This window comes from Equus quagga, chromosome 3, assembly GCF_021613505.1.
Source record: "Equus quagga isolate Etosha38 chromosome 3, UCLA_HA_Equagga_1.0, whole genome shotgun sequence".
NCBI classification, from domain to species: Eukaryota; Metazoa; Chordata; class Mammalia; order Perissodactyla; family Equidae; genus Equus; species Equus quagga.
In genome coordinates this window covers 1,669,342-1,693,296 of record NC_060269.1, presented here as the reverse complement: position 1 = coordinate 1,693,296, position 23,955 = coordinate 1,669,342, and the positions used below count along the sequence as shown (strand labels likewise).

At 40.2% G+C, this 23,955-nt stretch overlaps 2 protein-coding genes across 7 annotated transcripts in view; one reads left to right on the top strand and one right to left on the bottom strand.

The window, feature by feature from the left end:
- Positions 1 to 19,613, top strand: part of INTS12 (integrator complex subunit 12) — a 28,393-nt gene extending 8,780 nt beyond the window's left edge. For 3 of the 6 annotated variants that reach the window (XM_046655621.1, XM_046655620.1, XM_046655622.1), the window contains exons 3-7: positions 2,744 to 2,896; positions 4,801 to 4,988; positions 6,631 to 6,790; positions 11,243 to 11,389; positions 14,708 to 16,080. In XM_046655621.1, the coding sequence (XP_046511577.1) occupies positions 2,744 to 2,896; positions 4,801 to 4,988; positions 6,631 to 6,790; positions 11,243 to 11,389; positions 14,708 to 15,289 (1,230 nt within the window). In that variant the 3' untranslated portion in view covers positions 15,290 to 16,080. Of the gene's footprint in view, positions 1 to 2,743; positions 2,897 to 4,800; positions 4,989 to 6,630; positions 6,791 to 11,242; positions 11,390 to 14,707; positions 16,081 to 16,259; positions 16,592 to 17,010 lie in introns of those variants that run through there. The other 3 variants (XR_006887829.1, XR_006887828.1, XM_046655623.1) reach the window with 3 other exon arrangements.
- Positions 19,614 to 19,721: 108 nt separating this feature from the next.
- Positions 19,722 to 23,955, bottom strand: part of ARHGEF38 (Rho guanine nucleotide exchange factor 38) — a 124,890-nt gene continuing 120,656 nt past the window's right edge. Inside the window, exon 14 of the mRNA XM_046655924.1 lies at positions 19,722 to 22,525. Within this exon, the coding sequence (XP_046511880.1) occupies positions 22,340 to 22,525 (186 nt within the window). The 3' untranslated portion in view covers positions 19,722 to 22,339. The remainder of the gene's footprint in view (positions 22,526 to 23,955) is intronic.

The following is a 23,955-nucleotide window of genomic DNA, read 5'->3' as shown; positions in this document are numbered from 1 at the left end:
GGGCCCAGATGCGGACCAGAGGAGGGGACAGAGCTTGTGACTAGGGCTGTCTTCCTAGACCTCGAGCTCCAGGCAGGCTGGGCCCCAGGCTTCACACCCTATTGAGCAGGGGAGTTTTGTGCCCACCCTTCTTTCAACGTTAGCTCTGGTGTTCCCAGTCCTTCTAACTGTCTTTGAAAAGTAGAGCCCCTGTGACCTCATTTCCTGTCATTCCCCTTCTAGTAGGTTCAGCAGGTTCACACCAGCTGAGTTAGTACATCTCCGCAGAACACATGACTGAGTTCCTTCTGCTCTGAGTGTTGGTATCATCCAAATAGGAAAACCTGTTGTTGCTAAAGAAGCAGTGTTTTGAGATTCTAAAACAAAGGGAAGTTCATCTATTAGTACATGAAAGATTTATTGTGATTTAAAAGCCTGCTGCCCTTAGGTTTCTAACTGGAAGTTACTTGGTCGGTTCAGAGAAAATACTTGTTGGGTATTTAAAAAGCACAGGTTCATCTGATTTTAGCCTTCAGCTGAATCTTTCTGTCTCTAGAATTGTGTGAGAATGATTTAAGCCAGTGTTTTTCATATGTTACCATGTGTAAGATCACCTGGAGGCAGTCGTATGCTTATAAATACTAACACCAGCCTCTCCAAGTGTAGTTCCACTGTAAAGATTAGTTGATATTTTCATTCACATCAGTAAGTCGAATGTGAAATAATGAAGTTAGAGCTTAACTCATCCGTCAATGACTTGAGCAGCTTCCTTGCTGAACACTGCAAGAGTATGTCCTCAGTTTTTTACATTACAGACATGATACACTTAAGTTGGGGGCCGGCCTGGTGGCATAGTGTTAAGTTCACATGCTCCACTTTGGCAGTCCAGGGTTTGCAGGTTCGGATCCCTACTGCAGACCTAGCACTGCTCATCAGCCATGCTGTGGTGGCACCCCACATACAAAATGGAGGAAGACTGGCACAGATGTTAGCTCAGTGACAATCTTCCTCAGCAAAAAGAGGAAGATTGGCAACAGATGTTAGCTCAGGGCCAATCTTCCTCACCAAAAAATAATAATAATAAAAAATAAGATTTTCTCCATGACTTTCCTAAGTCTACACAAGTGGTCACCAAACTTTCTGTAAAGAGTCACAGAGTAAATATTTTGGGTGTTGTGGGCCAGATGGTCTCTCTCACACTAATTCTGGCATGGTAGCATGAAAGCAGCTGCAGGTAGTACGTAAATGAGTACGTATTGCTGTGTTCTAATGTAACTTTATTTATAAAAACAGACAGCACAACAGTGAGTCAGCCTGCTGCTGCTGAGTCGAGCCCTGCTTCTCGGCCCTTCCCTCCCTTCCTCCTCAGAGGCCACTGCTGCCCTGAAGCTGGCATGTAGCAGCCCTGTTTACGGTTTATACTTTTGGGTCTCAGCATGGAAGACAGACTGCACTCAGATGTTCTGATTTTATTGAGAATGGGAGGGAAATGCCCTCCTTTTTTTGGTGGTTGGTGATTCCAAGGAGCTACCATGTGCATAACCTTTTTATACTATTAACAACATTAGATAACAAGCGTGTGTATCAGCAAAGCTGTGATATATGCTGTAGTCTAAGAATGAGGATTCAAAGTTTAACACGGATGTAAAGACAACCCGCAGACTGGGGGAGAGTGTTTGCAACTCGTGTTATGTTAACTTGTATGCAGAATCTATGAAAAACACTTTAGACTCAGTAATAAAACAAACAACCCCGTTTTTTAAAATGGGCAAAAAATTTTAACACCACTTTACTGAAAGAGGTACATGTATGGCAAATAAGCACTTGAAAAACTGCTCAACATCATTAGCCATTAGGGAAATGTAGGTTAAATCAATGATATGCCATTGCATACTTATTGAAAAGTCTAAAATTAAAAAGATGAGCCATACCAAGTGTTGCTGAGGATGTGAGGGACTGGGCCTCTCGTGTACTCCTGGTCGAAATGTAAAATGGTATACCACTTTGGAACATGAGTTGGCAGGTTCTTAAATAGTTAAACCTAGACCTACCATATGATCCAGCCATTCCACTCCAAGGCATTTATTCTAGAGAAATTAAGTGTATGTGTACACAAAGACGTATGATGTGAATCTTCATAACAACTTTATTTTTAGTAGCCCCAAACTGCACACAATCCAGATGTCTGTCAATAAGTAAATGGGTAGACAAATTGTGGTATATCCATTCAATGGAATACTATTTGGCAATATAAAGAATGAACTGTTGGTATACTCAACAACATGGATGAATCTCAAAGTAAATATGCTGAGTGAAAGAAGTCAGACAGAAAAAGAGTACATGCTGTATGGTTCCATTTATGTAAATTTCTAGGAAATGCAAACTAATCTATGGTTACAGAAAGTAGCAGTGGTTGCCTGAGGAAGGGAGAACAGTTTCCCTAGGATGGATACCTCCAGGCGTGATTACAGAGGGCCACAAGGAAGCTGTAGGGGATGATGGATATCTGTTATATTGATCGTGGTGATGGTGTCACAGGTGTGAAACTGTATGGCAAAACTTATCAAATTTTACACTTGTAATAGGTGCAGTTTGTATATTAGTTATTTCCGAATGAAGCTGTTTAAAGAAAAGAACGTTACATTGATCACAGCGTGATGTCTTAATTTTGACTGAAAATTGTTTAGATTTATCGTCTGTTTTGTACGGTATATTAGATAGACTGAATGTTTATTTATGGGTATCTTTTTATTTCACCTTTTAGGATGTGGAGCCACCCAAAATTTCAAGCACAAAAACTATTTCCATTAAGCAAGAGCCCAAAACCTCATCCAGTCTTCCTTCTGGCAGTAATAATGGCAGGGCCCTCACAGCGGAGAAGGTGAAGAAGGAGGCTGAGAAGAGGCCTGCGGATAAGGTGGGTTTCCCTAATCAGATCAGCAGGTGACAGGCGGATCAGCAGGTGACAGGCGGGTCAGCAGGTGACAGGTGGGTCAGCTGGTGACAGGCGGGTCAGCAGGTGACAGGCAGATCAGCAGGTGACAGGCAGATCAGCAGGTGACAGGCAGAAACGGTGTTCTGTGCTTGCTTCCTTTCTATAACAGTGGTTGTAAAAGCACATAATTGTCACTCAGTAAATATATTTTGATAATTATAGACGTTAACTTTTTTGAAAAATGAGTAAAATTTATAAACGTGTTTGGACCGTTTGCTGAAGTCCTTGTCAACGAATCTTTGAGCCCTGGGGGATGTGCTAGTTTTACTTCAATGTGTAGCTCGAATATTCCCGATGGCACAGCTGTTGAGAAGCATAGATAGAGACGAGAGAGTAAAGATGGAAATGACCAACCGTGACGTTTGTTACAGAATGACGTGTACCTGAACAGGGCTTCAGGTAATTCTTGGGTCATCTGTTTTGAATGATTTCTGCACATGGTTAATTATCAAGATTTTAGCACTTAGTAGAGAATACAGTAAAAAAGTCTTTGGTAGCCCCTGCCCTCAAGGTGGGGTATATTAGTCCCATATGTTTTCATACTTTTTTCTGAAATATTGGCTATTCATAAACTATATTGTATTGTTTTCTGTACTTTTAAACTTATATAGATGGTATCATGCTGTATGCCTATGTGTGTCCTTTGGTAACTTTTCTCCACTTAACAATGTGCTTTTGAAATTTACATTTGTTGATATGTGTAGATCTATTTCTTTCAGCTACCATATAATATGAATAAGCCTGTTTATCCATTCTCTTACTGATGATTAGCTTTTTGCTCCCGTTTCTCTATTGTGATGGAGCTTCAATCAGCTGTTTTATATACACCTCTTTGTGCACATGGTGATAGTTTCTATAGGATGTGTTCCTAAAAGTGGGTGTAAGAGGATAGGTACATATTCAACATTACTAGGCATTGCCAAATTACTATCCAAAGTGGATGTACTAAATTTAGACTCTCACCAATAAAGTATAAGAATTCCCAATTCTCCATATTTTATCGAACTTGTTTGGGGTGGAGGGAGAGGACGGTTGACTCTGAGCCAGTATCTGTTGCCAGTCTTCCTCTTTTTGCTTGAGAAAGATCGTTGCTGAGCTAACATTGGTGCCAATCTTCCTCTATTTTATGTGGGATGCCGCCACAGCGTGGCTTGATGAGTGGTGCTAGATCTGTGCCTGGGATCCGAACCTGCAAACCCTGGTCCGCCAAAGCAGAGCATGAACTTAATCACTATGCCACTGGGCTGGCCCCTTATCAGACTTTTTAATTTTTGCCAGTCTGACAGGTAGCTATAACATTAATATCTTAAGGAGAGGAGCCAGAATTTGCTTTGAAGCAAGTATGACAATGTGTTAAGTCTAGATGACTGGCAGATAGTTTGTTATTTACCTATTTTCAGTATATTTTAAATGTCAGTAGTTCATAATTAAAAATATTCAAGGTAAAAAATAGCCTTTAAAAATAGCCTTGTTAGTGTTGTGGCTTCTCAGTTCAAAGCATCTCATGTAGGGGGAGAAAAAGAGAAGTATAAAATGCTTTGAACTTCCAGAGTTCTTTAATGGATAAAAGAATACAAAAAGAAATACAGATAGATATAAACTGCTCTGGCTTATTTATTTCCACCTTGCTGGTTTCCTTTAACATAATGGTGCTGTGTTCGTTCTAAATGTGCAGATCTTTAGTGTGTGCATCTGTCCCTAACTATGTGAAGGTGTGTCAGGTGGACCTGGTCGTTGCAGGCTGTCCATGCTGTCCATCCTGTCCGTCTCTCAGTGATTTGAAGTTTGTTCTCACGTGTTACTCTCTGATTGGGTGCTTTTTATAGGTGAAATCTGACATCACTGAAGCACTTGATCTTCCCAAGAAACCTAGATTGGAGAAACCAGAGACACGGTCCTCTCCCATTACCGTCCAGACCAGCAAGGACTTAGCCATGGCTGACCTGTCCAGTTTCGAGGAGACCAGTGCTGACGATTTTGCCATGGAGATGGGCTTGGCCTGTGTTGTTTGTAGGTGGGTTGTCCCTTGCTGCAGGTTCTTTTGTTTCTTTGTGCAGAACAAACAACTAAAAAAAATTGGACCAATTGTTGGGTGTTTTTTTTTTGTTTTTATTATTTGGAGGCAGGTAGGAGATAAGTAAATTATTCCCTATGTGCTGCCCATGTAACAATTTAACATCTTAAAAATCTTCAAATACTCTGTCTTCCTGACGGTGGTGTCTTTAATCTGTTGTGTTGCAGTAACCTTTTCTGCGTTCCTGGGTTCTAGAGGGAAAGCGATTGTTGCTTTATTCTTTAGTGAGGAAGATAAGTTCAGCAGACTTGATTATTTCCCTCTTTTTTAAAAGAAGTCTGGGTTTTTTTCCTGAATTGTTGATAGTACTTATAATGTAAACTGTTATATATCACTTCCTAAAACACCATTAAATATTTTCCTAAAGATAATCAAAATGAAATCATTGGCTCATGTAGGTTATTCTGAGTGTTACTTTGAAACTTGGGTACATAATTATAAAAACGTAGCTAATTCTGCTTAGTAGAAAATACATTTTAAAAATCAGAATAACTAGATTTTAAACTTCTTAGTGCTGGGGTTATATTTTTAATGATTAGTGACTTTCACTGCCTGGAACAACAGAAAAGATTACCATCTTGTTGCTATTTTCTTCATGAAAATGTTGAATTCTGTTGTGTTGGGACTGAGTAGATGACTCTGAGCTTTTGTGAGCCCTACAGAGAATCAGTTAATGTGCTTCTGAACAGGATCGTTTGCCAGAGCTTCATTGTTTTCACATATATTTGGTCATTTCAACCTTTATCTACCATGAAGGTCCTCTCTCTTTTTTTTTTTTCTTGGTGAGGAAGATTGACCCTGAGCTAACATCTGTGCCAGTCTTCCTCCATTTTGTATGTGGGATGCTGCCACAGCATGGCTTGATGAGCAGCACGTAGGTCCACTCCAGGGATCCAAACCCCAGGCCGCCAAAGCGGAGCACACAAACTTCACCACCATGCCACTGGGCCAGCCTGGTTATCCTTTTTAAATAAAGAAATGGTAAAGTGAAGATGGGGAGAGAACTCGGAAGTGTAACCCTCCGTCAGGAGACTGATGTTAGTCTAAGGCTGTGGCGGTTGCTTTTTGTGCTGCTGGAGTCTGGACTTCTGTGATACACATGTTGCTTCCTTCTGTTCAGTCGATAGGAGGTTTCTTTATTGAACACCCTGTGTCTGCACAGTAATGTGGTAGGCACCGTGGAGGATCAGGTCCAGTTCCCACCTTTAGGCAACTGACACATTAATGAAGGTAGACAGCAGGCAGGTGACAAACATAAAGGAGTTTAATGGAGGGATAAAGAAAATGTTATGAGGCTGTTGGAGGACTAGCCGAAGTCTTCTACCTTCTGGAGAAAGAAAAACAGGACAAGGAGAATGGCCACGTTTAGTTACTAAGGTACCTTCTGTATTTATTAATGGTTGAGCATAAACTTTGAAAGTGAAGTGCTTGTGCAGGCGACACTTTGCAGGCTTGTTGTTTTGCTCTTTGGTTTTCTGGAGTTTAATCGTCTTTAATATATCAGACTTTACCACAACAACCCTGAAATGCCTTAAATTGTTGCATTCAAATCAGTGCAGTGTGTAATGGTGTGTGTTCTTAGGCAAATGACGGTGGCATCTGGTAATCAGTTAGTGGAATGTCAGGAGTGCCACAATCTCTACCACCAAGATTGCCACAAGCCGCAGGTGACAGACAAGGAAGTGAATGACCCTCGCCTGGTGTGGTACTGTGCCCGATGCACCAGACAAATGAAGAGAATGGTAGGAATCACTTTTCTCTCATTTAAACAGTCTCTCTCAATTGTTTCATTGATATGTGCTTTTCAAAATAAAAATTTGAGCATTTAAGATAATGGAAAAAATGTAATATAAGCTGATTATTTAACTGTCTGTGTATATAGTGTGTGCATGTGATCTGTGTGTCTGTGCCTGCAGACCAGACCATGTCGTGTGCGCTTCTCTTCATTCAACTTTCCGCTTATTCTCATACAGATACACAAACAGAACTGAATGCCCACAACATATGAATAACCCTTACTAGCATGTCAGTGTGGTTACAAACATGTAAAAATACTCCGGAGCACGGTGGGAAGTGGTGAGGAACCAGCCCCAGTGTCTGGCGAGTCTGGTGAGGAGTGTTGAAATGTCTGCTCCTGAGGGAGCCTGACCCACAGACCCACAGGCTGTGTGCAGACGCAGGGTTTGTCAAGATCCTGCCCTTCCATCCCTGTCACTGTCCTCAGTCTTTCCCTCTTGTCCTCCAGGGACCATTTACTGTGTTCTCCGTGCTCCCGGTGCACTGTCTGTCTACTGCTCACTAACACAACTGCCTTTAGTATCATCGTGAAACACTTTGTCGTTGGTTTTAGTGGATAGTTTTCCAACCTTTATTCATTTAAAAAGTAGGTAAATGAACTTCGTCACTTTCCTTTTAAAGAAATCCAGTTGTTACTTATTTCAGCGACTTGTTCTCCTCCCCTCCCGCTCCCCTACCTTAGATTAGGGACTGCTAATACGTGAGTTCCCATGCCTGGCGACCAAATGAATTTCTACATAAATTTTTGTGACCAAGTGTATCTTTTTAAAGTCAAAAGTACTTAGTTAAAAGGAAAAAATCAAGATATCTATTTTACCTTTTGATCAGTTAAATCAGATATAGGAAATGTTTTTATTCATTCCTATGAAAAGTAGTAAAATTTCAGTAGTATGTATACTTTCTGTTTGCAACAGGAATTTCTGTGACAACATATTATTTTTCCAATTCAGTCTGATTTTTATTTAGTTTATTATTTAAACTTGCCCTCCAGGACCTCGACCAAAATGATTACGGGTGAGCAGTAAAGTGCATTCCAGGGCATTGACAGAAACAGGCACTAAGAATTGGTACTGGTTAAATAAATAATTTGTGATAATGATGTCTTTCTTTAGTATATCTTCAAAGTTTTTTAATTATTATTTCATTGTAAGTCTCTTAATAAAGTAAACACTGTCTAAGTTTTTCTCCCACATTTTTTGTGACTTGGCTTACAGCAAATCTGTATTCATGGTTCTAACCCTCTTTCTGGAGTGAACTTTGGCAGCTAAACGGATATCCCACAGTTACTCCAAGTTCAACAACTTTAAAATTAGAATTGTTTTCTTCCCCACTCAATTTTTTTCCCCAATTGCCTGAACTGGAAAACGTTATCCTTGATGCCTTTCTTAATTCCATATCCCTTTGTTACCAAATTTGTTAATTCGACCCCTTCTATACTTCTCAAATCTGTTCATTTTGCTCTTATTACCCTGTTCCACAAATCCCTCATTTCTTGTCTGTTGCTTTAGTCTCGTAAGAGGTCTCCTTACGTGATGTACTAAAATTAGAACAATTAGAATTATTCTTCTGAAATATTTTTCTAACTTTATCTGCGTAAATATACCCAGTGGCTCTCAATTACTTATATGTGAGGTTATACTCATTAGGGTGGATGCATGGACCCTCTTTCTGTGACCCAAGCCTCCCTTTGTGCCCCTCTCTCGCACCACTTCCCCATGGACATCCACCTACCCTGGCCGTGCCAGACCGAATGTGTCCTTCCTTGAATCTATGTTCTCATTTGTTCTGCTTCTCAGCTTCTCTTTCTCTGGGCTACCTTTTATTCCTTATCAGCTTTGCAGATTAAATATGTAGCTCATTTATCAGTAAGACCATGTCTCATTCATTGGCCCAGCCCCAGAGCAGAGCTCAGGACTGGACACATCCTACATTCTGTCGTTCTATTTTACGATACATAAAATGGAGGAAATGTGGGTCAGTACCAGAAATCAGCAGTCAGCATGTTCAGTCTGTGTGTCTGAGAGTCAGAGGCCTGAATGGGGGCCCCTGACTGGTGTTAGAATATGGTTAGAATAAAATACACCGAGTGGACCTGGTGAAGTACCAGGAGGCACGGTCTGAGTGAGCCTGGAGATCGGGATCCAATAAACACAGGTTCACTGAGAGGAGCTGGGGACAGGCCAGTCGTTCTCACTGTGCGTGTGTCCCGTGAGGTGCTCATGTGTGCATTGCTTGTTGCTCCAAGGTATCTCAGAGATACTGGACATAGCACCTCGTAGCCCCTTTCTCCTTGCACTGATTTCTTCCACGGGGGCAGGTTCTGCAGTATGCATCATGGAAAGACCTAGTCAAGAAGGTTGTGATCATGTGGGGCAGGGTCCAAGGTCGTCCTTCAGTTGTGATTTTCTCTCTACTAGGTAGTGGGTTTGCCCCAGCACCAGGTAAGAGTCTCGTGTGACTTAGCGCAGTGCTTCTCAGTCTCAGGCGGTACCACTCTCCTGGTCAGCAGCATTGGAAAGAGGCAGTGGTTTTGATTGCTGCGCTGCTGGCAGTTATGCCCTGAGTGGGGAGTTTCATACATTCTGCAGTGTGTGAGGCAGCCGCTCTGTGAAGTACAGTGCCTTTGTTGAGCAACACTGAGTCAGTGGTAATATCCTATTTCCCTGGACTAGTATTACCAGCAAAAGACAAAGACCTCTGGCTATTTCTTACTCAACTTCTGAGATGAGTAGGTGAAACAGAGGAAGCAGAAGAAGATCCAGCCCTGGTCTCCTAGGCGGAGGTGCCCTCAGGGCTGTATCGTGGTGGATCTGCATCTGCTGAGGCACACGTGAGGTGGGCTTTGGAGTCTGAGCCTGGAGTCGTGTACATGGGTGCAGGGAGTGTAGACTGAAAGCCATGCTGATGGAGCCATGCGTTTCTGACTGGCCTGCAGGCTGCAGTCTCCTCCCGTGCTGCTGCAGTAGAGGGCAAGGTGGCCCTCCTTTCCTGCTGGGAGAGAGATTTTACCACAGTTCTCCAGCATCCTTAGTAATACTCTGAACTGACTAATGATCTGAATGTGGCTCTGTAATTGATGTTTGAAAGAAAGGTACTTTCATGTGCAAAGTATGTAATATAAAAAACAGGATGGATTGAGATTTAAGGATCAAGATTATACAGTGTTGCAAGCCATAGCACAGGAAGATTACACAAGAAGGCCCAAGCCAGGATAAAGCAGGCTGCACTCGACCTTCCAGAAGTGGGCACGGATGAGTGACAGACTCCCTGGTGTGGTCCTGCGTGGCCTTACCAGGATTGTCAGACTGTGGGATGGCTGCGAGCATTTTCCCCTTGCAGTAGGATGGGTTCTTGCAGACTCAGTTTTCTTACCCTTTGTAAACAATGCTGATGAGTAAATAGTATCTGTTAATGTCAGCACTCAGCATGTGCCAGACTCTGGGCTAGACTCTCACCTAATGCTCATTCATCCTCATGACCCACCTTTGAAGCAGATGCTGTCACCTCTTGCTGCAGATGAAGAGAATGGGGCTCTTGGAGATGGGCATGTTCTACCTGAGGTCACATAGCTAAGGAAGTAGTTGAGCTGCGTTTGACTCCAAAAACTGTGCTCTGAAACACTGCACTATACTGTTTATAGTATAGTGATTGCCTACCTGGAAAACACTAAAGAATAAACTAAAAAATGACTGGCGTTTATGAGAAGTTGGTAAAGTACCTAGTTATACAGTAAAGGAAAAAACCAATTATTGGTCAAAATAAAACTGAAGATGCTTGTAAAGGAACAGCGGGTGCAAATTCCTCTTTGAGAACATAGATGTTTGTATTTGTGTGCTTTCTCTAAGAACTCATCATGCCTAGTTCTGCAGTGTGGAAAACCTCAAAGAGTTTCATCGTTTATCACTAGTATTTTTTTCTCCCCATTCTGTTTTTAAAACCATAAATTGAGCTGAACTACCTTTTAGCTAACCCTCAGTTACTCAGAGAATTTGCCTGAACCCCTGGAAGAAAACTCCTAAATCTTAACGAACCATAGTAAGAAATAAATGCACATCATTATGAGTGTTGCCGACTGGTTACAAATAGTTTGTGATTTTCCTTTTCTTCTTAAATAGTTTGGTTTATCTTGTTAAAATGGTATTTAGTCAACCCTAATATGCATGATTTCTAAAGCTTCATATTACCTTTACTGTTTAGAAACTAATAAAATCTATAAAACTATTAATATGATAAAAATCATTTGTACAAGAGTCTGTATTTTCAGTGTCATTACAATATTTTTTAAATGTTCAACTGTATTTCAAGTCAATGAGGAGTTCTGTGATAGACTTTTATTCTTTTCTGTGCATTCAACTAAGATTTTGTAGCTAATTTAATCTTAACACTGATTTTTACAGGCTCAAAAAACTCAGAAACCACCCCAGAAACCAGCCCCCACCGTTGTTTCTGTAGTTCCAGCTGTCAAAGACCCATTGGTTAAGAAAACAGAAACTAAATTCAAACCAGAGACAACTTTTCAAGCATTTAAGAGAACGGAAGTCAAGGTACAGTACATTCCATTTTATCTGAAGTGGGATTTTAATTTAGTTGACCAAACAATGGTTACTTCGGAAAAAAATCAGTAAGAGACTTTCTGTGCTAAGCGGCTGTATGTTGGAAGTCAAGGCTGCATTGCTGTTGACATTGGGAGAAAGGGGACACTCACGTGATTGTTTAATCTCTACCTCTGCTGCTTCTCTTCTCATCACAGTTTGGAACTGTCTGTCGTGTTCCACAGCGACGCTTCTCAGACCCTTGCCTCCCCGCAGGGCTGTGGTGTGGATCTGAGGCCTCTGCCCTCAGTAGTGGCGGTTCGTCTCACATTACTCCTGCTGATTGGCCCTACAGCTTGTTTTCTCCCTGCTGTTTGGCTGCTCAAGTTTTCTTGCTTTGTCTTATTTTTCCTTTTATTCTCATGAGCCTTCATAGCACCTACCTCTGATAGTAAGGAGCCAGATTATCTAGTGAGAATGCCACCTTTCTCACTCCTAGGTTTGCCTCCTGAAAGCACACTACATTATTATTAGCATCCTTGCATTTGATATCGTGAAGTATTTTTCTATCTAATTTTATAACAAAAAGAATGCTTTTACTGAGTTATACATCCCAATTTTAAGCAGAGTACTAAAGATGGAAGAAAAAAATACTAGCCCTAAATTCTCAAAGGTTGACCCCAGAAAATTCTAAAGATAGTACCCTAAGAGGCTGTAAGTAGCAAAGATCAAGAACCTTGGTGTGCTGATAAAGGATATGAATATGAAGTACTCTGAGAAAGAGTCTGGTCATTTTATTTGCAGATCATTTTTAATTTGATTTACCAGGCAAGAGTTGATACCCAAGGAATATCCATTATTGTTTTGTCATATAGAAGCTGTGCGAGTTGGAATAGAAGTAACAATAATTCATTGAAAGTAACTAGAGTTGCTGTATTCTATACTTAAATCACTTTTAGGTAGATTTTTGTACTAACCTATTACACTAAAGTTTATGAAATCCAACGTGGAATAATTTTATGGCAAATAAATTAAGGCCTTGGCTGTCATGTTTGTTCTGATTAAGAGGTTTTGGTGTTTTTATGAAAAAGTGAATAGATTTTTACTATGAAAAAAATTTGTCCTCATTCATATATAAAAAGCAAATGGCTTTCTAACTGGGATAATGAGCAAGAAAATATTTATAGTTAAAAACAGTTGAGAAATGGGGCTGGCCCCGTGGCCGAGTGGTTAAGTTCGCGCGCTCCGCTGCAGGCGGCCCAGTGTTTCGTTAGTTCGAATCCTGGGCGCGGACATGGCACAGCTCATCAGACCACGCTGAGGCAGCGTCCCACATGCCACAACTAGAAGAACCCACAACAAAGAATACACAACTACGTACCGGCGGGCTTTGGGGAGAAAAAGGAAAAAATAAAATCTTTAAAAAAAAAAAAAAAAAAAAAAAACAGTTGAGAAATTTACTTCTACACTGAAATAGTAAGGAATTGCTTGATCTCCCTTGTTTGTGTTATTTCACTTTTGTGTGTCCTAATATATGATGAGCCACCTGTCGTTCTGTTGAAAGGCGGTACCAGTAACAGCAGGCCATTGAAATGAAATGCCGTACACACAGAACTTGCTTTCTCGTCTGCACTTCGTGAGTGCTGGTCTTTTTAGTTACTTCAGAGGAGTTTCATCTGAGAAGTTTGTGGAAAAATCATTTAGCCAGATGGCAGACAGTTTTATGTTTAATAGAAAGAAAAGGAAAAAAACTAGATCTTTTGTAACTGAAAATTAAAAGTTTACCACACCTGTGTCCGTTTGCTTCCTTGACTTCTTCTCATTACCTGTATGCATTCCTCTAGGAATTTATTATTTATGTAAAGTTTATCTTCTCTAGATAACCTTATGAGATAGTTATTGTTATGAGGCTACTGTAAAAAATCCTATCATTTTTCAGAGTATGTGAACAAAAATCTTGACTCCTCCTCTTAGAAAGATCTCAGAGCATGCTCTATTTTGATTACTTTTCACATTGGTTACAGATGTTTACCTGTATGTAGTATTGAAGGCTACATTGTAAGAACTAAAAACATTTTTATCAACTCTTTCAGAATTCAGTTGTGAAATATAACTGGATATATTTTAGGTGTGACAACTGCCATATTTTTAAGTAAAATACTATTCGTAAGACTTTTTCTTTTACCTATGTATGAATTTAACACTTTTGTAAATCTCAAGAATATGAAGGTATAAAGAGTGCCAGTGAGAAGTTCGGTTCATAATTAACTTGAACAAAGTACATTTTTGCCTAATGAGAAGGTTAGGAAAAAAATTGTTCTCATATGACTAAGAGAAATATTATTTATATAGCAGCATGGGTGTTGCTGTTAGCTTTGGACTGGCCAAGGAAGTTAATTAGAGAAACTGAAGTGTTAAACCTTTAAGAAATACGTCTGGGAGTGAGTTAGACCTGCCCACACGTCGCCGTGCGGCTTGTGGGGCAGCTGATACATCCTTTGTACAGACGCAGGGCCCTCTCGGGTGATGATTTTGATGGAAACAGACACAGTGTGGAAATAAAGTCATGAGACCTTTTAATGCATCTCCAGAGTTGTACAATTCCAAATAGTCAACATTGCACATCTGTACATGTTTTGCAGTACAGTAGCTATTTGCTCAAAATCTGGGGAGAACTTCAAAAAAATGGGTTCAGAATCTCATACATTCACTCAATAAATAATTAAGTGAATCTCTTTATCTCAGACATCTCCTAAATAGCCTGGATGCAACCATTTTTGTCCATTAAGAGTAGATTCCTTTTTTTTTGTTTAAAGATTTTACTTTTTCCTTTTTCTCCCCAAAGCCCCCCGGTCCATAGTTGTATGTTCTTCGTTGTGGTCCTTCTAGTTGTGGCCCATTTTTGAAGTGGTCCACAAGTTGTTTGGAGCAAAGTCTAAAGAATTAGCTGTTGTACTGAACTAGATAATACCTTTGGGTGAAAAACAAATTAAAATGTTACGTCTGATTTTGTGATATGGCTTGTAACTGAATCCAAAAGCAATTCTCAAAAAGGAATTTTGTATATGTATTTTTTGGAATCATTAGAACAAGAATATGTCATCTAAAATTTCTTTTTTGGAAACGGTAGTACCCATTAGCTATGGATAAGTTTTGTTGTGTTTTTTTCAGAATCTCATAAGAACTTAATTTTGATGGTGTGATTTAAATTTCCCAAGTCTTTACTTTTGTATAAAAAGTCCAACAACTAAACGTGTTATATATTTAATAATATTGCATTAGGTATTAATTATACTTGGCTCTAATACAGTATTATCTTGTTCTTTTCAGCCATCCACAGTTATTTCAGGAAATTTTTCCACTACCAGTGTTTCTTCTTCAGTAACTAGTGGCCTCACTGGATGGGCAGCTTTTGCAGTCAAAACTTCTGGGGGTCCATCAGCAGCAAAACTGAGTCTATCGACCCAGAACAGCAGCGGGAAACCTGCGGCCTCGTCAGCTAACCAGAAGCCTGTGGGTCTGACTGGTCTGGCCAGCTCCTCCAAAGGCGGAATAGGTTCCAAAGTAGGTTCCAGCAGCAGCACCACACCCACCGTGCCCCTGAAGCCCCCTCCGCCTCTGACTTTGGGCAAAACCAGCCTTAGTCGCTCAGTTAGTTGTGACAATGTCAGCAAAGTAGGTCTTCCTAGTCCAAGTAGCTTAGTTCCAGGAAGTAGCAGCCAACTAAGTGGGAATGGGAATAGCGGGACATCAGGGCCTAGCGGAAGTACCGCCGGCAAAACCACCGCAGAACCAAGCAGCTCTCCCTCCACGTCCCTTAAAGGTCCCACTTCCCAGGAATCACAGCTCAATGCCATGAAGCGGTTACAGATGGTCAAGAAGAAAGCCGCGCAGAAGAAACTCAAGAAGTAATGTGGCCAAGTAGGTGTTTAGATCACATTACCCTAAAGATTAAAATCTTATTGTTGGGACGTTAACCATAATACACTATAATTTAATAAAATCTTCATAGTGAAATTTCTATTATTTCTTACCTTAAAATACTAAATATTATTTAGCAAAACTTGGAAATCTTTGGTATTTTAAATCTGTTTATTTTTATTATAACAATTTCCATACTGTGAGTGAAAACAATAATTAGAATGACTAATTCTTGATGAGAACTTCCAGAATCCCAGAAGACTGGTAGCATATATGAATTTAAAAAAAAGAATAGTTCCGCTTTTAGCAAAGCCCAAGAATTGATCCTGCTGAATAAGGTGCCTTACAAGGTGGCGGGATGACCCAGCACGAAGCTTTCTGCTTTCCCTCCAACATTCTAGATATTCGGTGTCCGTCCCCAGCCTCGTTTCTGTTGATTCTCCCTCTCCCCAAAAATATTTCGTCTCCCCTTTTTCACACCCCTGTATGTATGTTTGCCTTTCTTAGCACCTGTGTCAATTATTTAGGGATTTGTCTCTTCCGGTAGATTGTGAGCTCTCGTGCCCTTTTAACGCAGCACTTTTCTCACATTGCCAGTGTAACGTATGCACTTCATATTTAATAAATGTTGGATTTTGATTCATCCTGGTTAGACACACTCCTGAGAATTCTTGAGAAAAACCCCCATTCCAAGAGTCTTCGTGGATAGATAATTTTTGACTTGTTTACATACTGATAGCTTCTTCCTAAACCATGAATAAAACATTTTTATTGCCCAGAAATGTTATAACATTTTACGTCATTTTAGTTAACTTTGTATAGAAGAAGCTCCTATATAATGATTAATTCTTGAAATTGCTTTGAAGTATGTGTGTCTAGATAGAGTGTGAAGAGTGTGAGTTGTTGCCTTATCTGCAAGCCAAGACATTCGCCTGCCCTTGTTTTACATGCATTTTCTCAGGAAGATGCGAGGCGTTCTGGATCAGAGGAGCAGTTTATTTCTCATAGAAAATGCAGCAGCCGCGCTGTACTTCCTGAATACCTCATTTCATCCAGAAACTGCCAGTTCGGCAAATTCCCACACTGAGCGGCCTTGTTCCTTCAGCTGAGAAGAGTCGCTGAATCTTGGCTGTGAGCCTCCAAGCTCAGACTCTTCCCTTTCTCCCTAGGTTTTTCTAACATCATTATTCTAAAATACATTGGTAAGTGATTTCTGTGAAGATAAAGCTTTTTTTAAAGATTTTATTTTTTTTCTTTTTTTCTCCCCAAAGACCCCTGGTACACAGTTGCACATTTATAGTTGTGGGTCCCTCTAATTGTGGCATGTGGGATGCCGCCTCAACATGGCCCGACAAGTGGTGCCGTGTGCGCACCCAGGATCCGACCTGGCGAAATCTTGGGCTGCCGAAGTGGAGCTTGTAAACCCAACCACCCAGCCACAGGGCCGGCCCCAAGATAAAGCTTTTTAAATTAAGCTTGACCTTTTTCTAAGAAGAAATATTCTTTTAAACTGCTCTGTTAAATAATGGCCCTAAATTATTTATAGTAAATTAGAATTCAAGATTATCTCTGTTATTACCTTTCATTACTTACAAAGTGGAGTAAGCATCTATTTACATGTTTAAAATCTGCCTGCAAATGTTTTTGTTTTGAGAAACAGAAATTTCTGTTGATTAAACATCAATTCGGCATTAACTCCAAATCTCCTTTAGGGTCAAAAGGCCAAAAGAAAGAAAAACAAATCCATCATTATTTGTGTATAGTTCAGGGCCAGTTTGGACTAAACTGGACAAAGTGACCTGACACTGGCTCCGCTCCACAGCTCTGACAGTTCATGTGGCCTCAGCACCTACCGGACATTCAAGCAGCGACGCACGCGGCTGGCACACTGGCCCTCAAGCGGGAAAATGTCCTCCTGTCACCGTCAACATATGTGCTGCACCGAGTTGAGGGGAGAAGCAATTATTGTAGCGTCTGGTGCTTCAGAAGAGTTGTTTAGTAGTGTTTTCATTGGTCGGGGCTCTTGTTGTAGATTGTGTGTACGTACAAGTATTTAGAGTCCGCACATCTGTGTAAGTATGCGTACATCTAGTAGTGTGTGACTCAGTTTGGTATTTTCTAGAGGTGTATTTGGCATTAGAGTTTGTCTTCAAGGAGCTCTTAGAGCATGGTTTTCCCATGTCGTTAAGTGAGCTCCAAGGCTTTTTGACTGAGCATGTGATGAAAGTGGCCACTCTGTATTAGTAGTATTTATCATATATTTTGTTTTGTTGTGTATAGCTCGTCTTTCTCGCTAGAATATAAGTTGTGTGAGGGCAGGGATCTTGTCTTGCACACTGGTATTCCCGCTGCAGCTCTCAGTGAATATTTATGGGCTCGATGAATGAATAGACAGATAAGTAAATAAGCCAACAGGTAAACTTTTAGAATGGTAGGTCAAATCCCATTTTAGTAGAAATTTGGTCAGTATCACTTTTCTGTTTTGCATATTGTGCTGTTAGATTATTAATCACAGATTTTAGTTACTTTCAAAAAAAAAGGAACACTGGCTTAAAGTCAGAAGACCTGGTTTTGAACTCCAGTTCCTCCACGTATTAGCTGTGTGATCCTGGTTCCCTCCACTGTAAACGTCGCTGTTAGTGCCTTTGAGCCGATTCCGACTCCTGGAGACCAACCCTGTGGGCAGCGGAACGCAGCCTTGCCCGCTCTTTCTGCACCATCCTCTCACCATCCGGCGCCGTTTCGGATGCTGCTCCACTGCTGCCACTCACAGGGTTTTCATGGTCAGTGTGTTTGGAAGTGGGTGGCCAGGTCCTTCTTCCTAGTCTCTCTATTCTGGAATCTCTGCTGAAACCTGTCCGCCATGGGTGACCCTGCTGGTATTTGAAATCTTGGTGGCACAGCTTTCAATATCACAGCAACCCTCAGCCACCAGTGTGACAACCGACAGATGGGTTGTGTGGTTCCCTGACGAGGAAACAAACCTGGATTGTAGTGGTGAGAGCGCCAGATCTTAACCACTAGACTACCAGGGCTGACCTATAAAACACAGATGATAATTAATGAGATAAAATAGCAGGCATCTAATATTCAAAGGTTAGGGTAATTCTGTCTCTTAACACGGATGTGGTGGTACTGTTTATTAGTAACTGAGATTATAAATTATATTGTGATAGCCATAGGTTATATAGGAAATACATCATTTTACAGAAATTTTATTAATGCAGTAATTACAAAAATTATATAAGCAACTAGAGAAAGCTATAAATACATTTCTATAGCATAATATTGTTTTTTTAAGTAAGATAAGCTTTATTTAATTTCCTAAGAATACATCCCCTAGATTTTTGAACAGGAACATCTCATTCCAGTGTATGCTGGAGTGTGACTTGTTCTCCCTAAAATCTAAAGCACTCTTGCCTGTCTCTAGAGGGTGATGTCATGACAGCAGCAGCTGGCCTGCAGAGGCTCGGCTTCAACTCCAGCAGCCCTGGAGTGAAGATTTGTTATATTGGAATAATTTTGTACATCACAGAGAATGTAATGACTGGGTTTTTATATGTATTTTTTAGTATGTATAAGAAGAGGGAAGGTAACTGAAAAAATTAGACTTTAAAAATAATAACATTCTATAGATACTAGTATATCGCTGGAGAGTATACAGTCTAATGTCCTTCCAGTCAATGACATTTCCTTTCTTCCTCATTAACTATAAAGTAAATTTACATATCTGATTTAGCTCAGATTTCATGAGGTCTAGATGTGCTCAGCATTGAGCAGTGCATTGAGTACCTTAAGAAGCCATAGTCACAACAAACAGGATTTAAATAAAGTGGTCTTCTTGCCATCTCAGAATGTAAAGATTTCTTCTCTTTATTCACATGGCTTTGAGAGGTTTTTTTTTTGCAATAGACAAAAATCCAAGAAGTTTATGGGAAAAATGAAGAGTTTTTAATTCCATATTTCAGAAATGAAAACACTAATTTTTTGTAAATCATCTGAATTATTCATCACAAATAATGTCAGGCACTTAATAGCCATCTCTAAAAGTCCAAAGTGCATTTTAGGCAAAATCTGGAATGTATCAGCACTTAAAGTATTTCATGCAGTGCTGCATTTGTAGCGCTAACCGTGTGCGTTGTGTCTCTTCTGCACAACTCAACCTTCGTAGAATTGTTTTATAGCAATGAATATTAAAGAGGATATTTTTCTGAGATATAAAGAATGTTTAACTAATGGCTTTTTGACTTTTTCACGTGATTTAAGCACCCATGATAATTTTGTATAACTGATTTTTTATAATTTCTAAAGTTTTATTATATATAATATTAGTTTAGAGCATTTGTATTTAAAAATAAATACTATATAAAATGTATACATGCACTTGTTTATTTGTTTTACAAAGAAAAACAGCCACAAAAATTTTCCCTTCATTCTTGGTAGAAATACCCATTTCAGAGAATTCTATACTGTAGAATAACATTTAATTTTAAAAATATAAAGAAATAATTTCATTAGCATGCCTTACCTTAATTATAATGATTTCACCAACAGTTTTATCTTTCTAAACTTGAAGACATACACACCATAACTTTCTTGGAATTTTGTTTCCCTTAAGCCCGGCAAAATAATGTCTGACCTCAAAATTATAATTACTTGATTTTAAACAAAATACTTAGAAAATCAGGCTGTTGTATAATGCTTAAAAAAAAAAAAAAGCCTAATGGCGTAGGAAATGTAGTACATCTTTAAAATAGCAACAACGTAGTTTCCTAGGACTATGTTCGAGCAAGCGCTGCAGGAGGTGGCTTCCTTACAGCTCCTGCTCAGCAGCTGACTGCAGCCGTGATTTTAGTGGGGTCGTTTCTTCAAGGTCAGCAGGAAGCATCAATCCTAGGACCACACAAGTAGACAAAGCTTCTCATACACATCTAGTCACTGCTTTCAGCCAGAAAAGCAGATATGTGCTACAGACTTAGATAATTCTTCATGTTCAGGGCAAGTGTTAAGGTCACAGCTAATAGAAATACACACACATTCATATACAGAGTTTCGCCCTATTTTAGTTGTGTGGCGTGTCCCCAGTGTCCACAAATAGCAAGTTTGGATTTCCGTTTGCTTTACCCTAGGCAAACTGGAATTTACTTATGTATCACTGTTGGGTACGAAGCACCATTCAAAAGACAAAAAGTCCCTGTATATCCAAAAAAGAGAGTCGTCTTTTGGTACCTAACTCAAGAAAATATTTTATGCAAAAACAACTTACCAGTGGAACTTCATAATACCATATTTAGATTAAGAATTTTAGGAATAATATAAAATGCAAATTTCTCTCATGCAGACGTCATGATTATGAATTTGTGCGTCATAGGTGTAGGTTCAAGTCAGCATCTCTCTATTTTACTTGAATTCCTCCGTAATATATGTAACAATATACATTACAGACATCAAATCTTAAAATTTAATGTCATATTAGCACATTTTATGTGGACAAAGTCCACGGTTTTTAAAGGAAGTCATTAGGTCAAACTTAATCTCTTTTCTGTTCCAAAGAAGCATCTTTAGTTTGATAAAATGTCCTGACAAAAATATACCTGAACTCTTGGGACAGGTCTGAGCTGTCCAGTTACAGTTCAGGGTCCTGGGACGTTGCGTTCCAGCAGGTGGTCTCCTCAGTGCCTGCCTCGTCCGCGTACAGACCGCAGCTGAAAACAGTTAATCTTGGCTCAGAGCACAGAACACATTCCCTGTTCATCGTCCATATGACTGAGCGATCCAGAATATTTCCTCATTCAAGTGTCATTAGGGATCACGTAGGATCATTTTTAAACAGTTACACTTTCAAAAATGTGTAAGCAAAACAATAAAAATAAATCTAGCTACTTCATTTGCTGTAGGCTAATATGGAAGTTCCTGTAGCCCTTGATTTTGAAAAATGTGTCCGTCCTTACATGTGGGGCTGCGAGGAGAGTGGGCCTCCTCAACGTCGCTCCCCTGCGTCAGTAATGCTCTGCCAATAAGCAGCTGCACACGCTGCTGGACAGTGACTGCAGCGTGGCACTAGGATGGGGCCCAGAGCCAGACCCGGTGGAGCCCCAGGCCTACCCCTTACTAGAGTTGTGACCTGGGCTAAACCACTTCACCTTTGGGCCAGTTTCCTCATAAGGTATAAAATAAGTACCACATAGAAGCATTCAGAACAATAGCATGTAGTATGCAGTCAGTAAGTGTTAAGATATTATTACCATGTTATTCAAGGATTTTTTTTTTTCTCTTAAAGCGTATATTGAAAAGAGATTCCACAAGCTTGTCCCCATGTCCGAGTGGTTGAAGTTCCATGTGCTCCGCTTTGGCTGCCTGGTTCACAGGTTCTGATCCAGGGCATGGACCTGGCCCACTCACCGGCCACGCTGTGGTAATGTCCCATATGTAAGTGGGGGAAGACTGGCACAGATGTTAGCTCAGGGTGAATCCTCAAGCCAAACAACAAAAAAATGAGGCTCCACATCAAAGACTTCTGGTTGGCTGGTGATCAATTCCTATTCTTAGGTATATTTAGTATGCTCCCAGGTTTATGCATATATGTGTATAATCCATATCATATGGTACACTACATATATATAAACCATATAGTCAGTAAGGCGTGTGTGTATATATATATGTACAAGCATATGAAAAGAGTGACAAATATGGAAAACAAAAACATTTGAGGCAAAATACATAATAGAGTAAACTGAAGAAACCTATCCTTAGACCCAGCCTTTCCTGGTGATGGAGACGTCCACCCTTTCAAAGATCTCCACTTCAGGTCGGCGACAGCTGGCACTCAGGCTGTTTGTTTCGTGTTTCCATCAACATGTGCTCTTCGTAATGCGTTTTGAAAGAATCTTGTTAGGAAGCAGAGTCTTTCTTAAAACCTGATGCAGTATCAGGTCCTGTAGTTGGGCGGTTTCTTGACGTCTAGGCCAGCATGTTGTCGTGTCAGTTCTGTGAGGCAGTCCATCAGCACCTTGCAGGAATCACAGTCAAAGGCTTGTCTTGCTACGCATAAGTCATCCTGCCCAGGTAGTTAGCTGGCACGTAGCCTTTCTGCCCTTGAGCTTCAGCTAACCACCACTCTGCGTTGCCACTCAGGTCACAAAATCTGAGTATGTGAACTCTTTGGTATTCCTGAAGGCTGAGTTCATGGTCACTCCGTGCTTGAAAGGCGTGAACTGCATAGAAAATCTAGACAGAGAAGCAAGTGACATCATGAAAAGCAGAACCTAAAAGTTGAGACAAACATAATAAAGATTTCCAAGCTTTTAGAAGGAATGCTCAAGTTTTCTTATTTTTTTCAAAATCGCATTCCCGAACTCCTCCTGTTGGATTTATTTTGCTGAGGAACAGCCCCGATAAGAGCGTGAAATGGGCCTTCTTAGCATTCTCTTGGGAGGAGTCTGAACTGTCCATGCTTGGAGGCGATTTGGCAGTTTCTATTAAAGTCTTTTTAGACATTAATTCTTTTTTATTCAATAATAGCTCTAAGAATCTCTTCTACAGAAATAGAAACATTGGCAGAGATTTCTGCACAATGATGTTACTGCAGTACCCGTTTGTAAGGTGACAAGTGGGACGGGGATGGGAATAACATAGCTTCAGCAAGAGGGGAATAGTTAAATTCTAGACGCTTAACTAAGGACATTTGTAGTCATTCAAAGTGGTGCTTTCTGGGCTGGCCCCGTGGCCGAGTGGTTAAGTTCGCGCGCTCCGGAGCAGGCGGCCCAGTGTGTCGTTAGTTTGAATCCTGGGCGCGGACATGGCACTGCTCATCAGACCACGCTGAGGCAGCGTCCCACATGCCACAACTAGAAGGACCCACAACGAAGAATATACAACTATGTACCGGGGGGCTTTGGGGAGAAAAAGGAAAAAATAAAATCTTTAAAAAAAAAAAAAAAAAAGTGGTGCTTTCTGAGACTAATAACGGGCAAATTCTATGATAAAATAGTAAGCAAAAAGATATAAATTCAGTTGTACAATGTAAGTCTAATATTGTTAGTTTCTTTGAATGGTGGAATTAGGTGATTTTCATTTTTACTTGTTTCCTATTTTCTAAACCTTTGTAATGAAAGTATATTAAATTTAAAATTTTTAAATTATTTTAAGTGACCTAGAAGAAACTAATAAAACATATGAGTCAAAAGAATTTTTCTCTAACTTCAAAAGCACACTTGATGATCATTAGATGTGTAAGAAGCACCTGAACACATGCTGAGTCCCTCTTTCACTAAAATCACAAGACTGATAATAAAAATGTTGTTATGGTATAAAATTAAGCAATTGACTAACATTTATTCATTCATATAATCAAAACTTATTAAGTACCTACTGAGTGCCAGATCTTATGTTATCAGAGAGCTTACACCCAGCTAGGGAAAAAAATGCCCCAGGAAAGGCCCCCACACAAAAAACCCAAAAACAAACCAGAAAAACCCACCCTACACATGCAGGTGACACATCAGCTACGTGTGAGCTTGCTTTTGAAAGAAGTAACCTTTAATAGGTGACGAAGCTGATGAAGGGAGTGGACGTGCCTCGTTCATAGGCACAGAGATGAACACGTGGGGACAGGGTGCTGCAGGAAAGGCCAGCGGACGAACGTTCTCGACACCCAG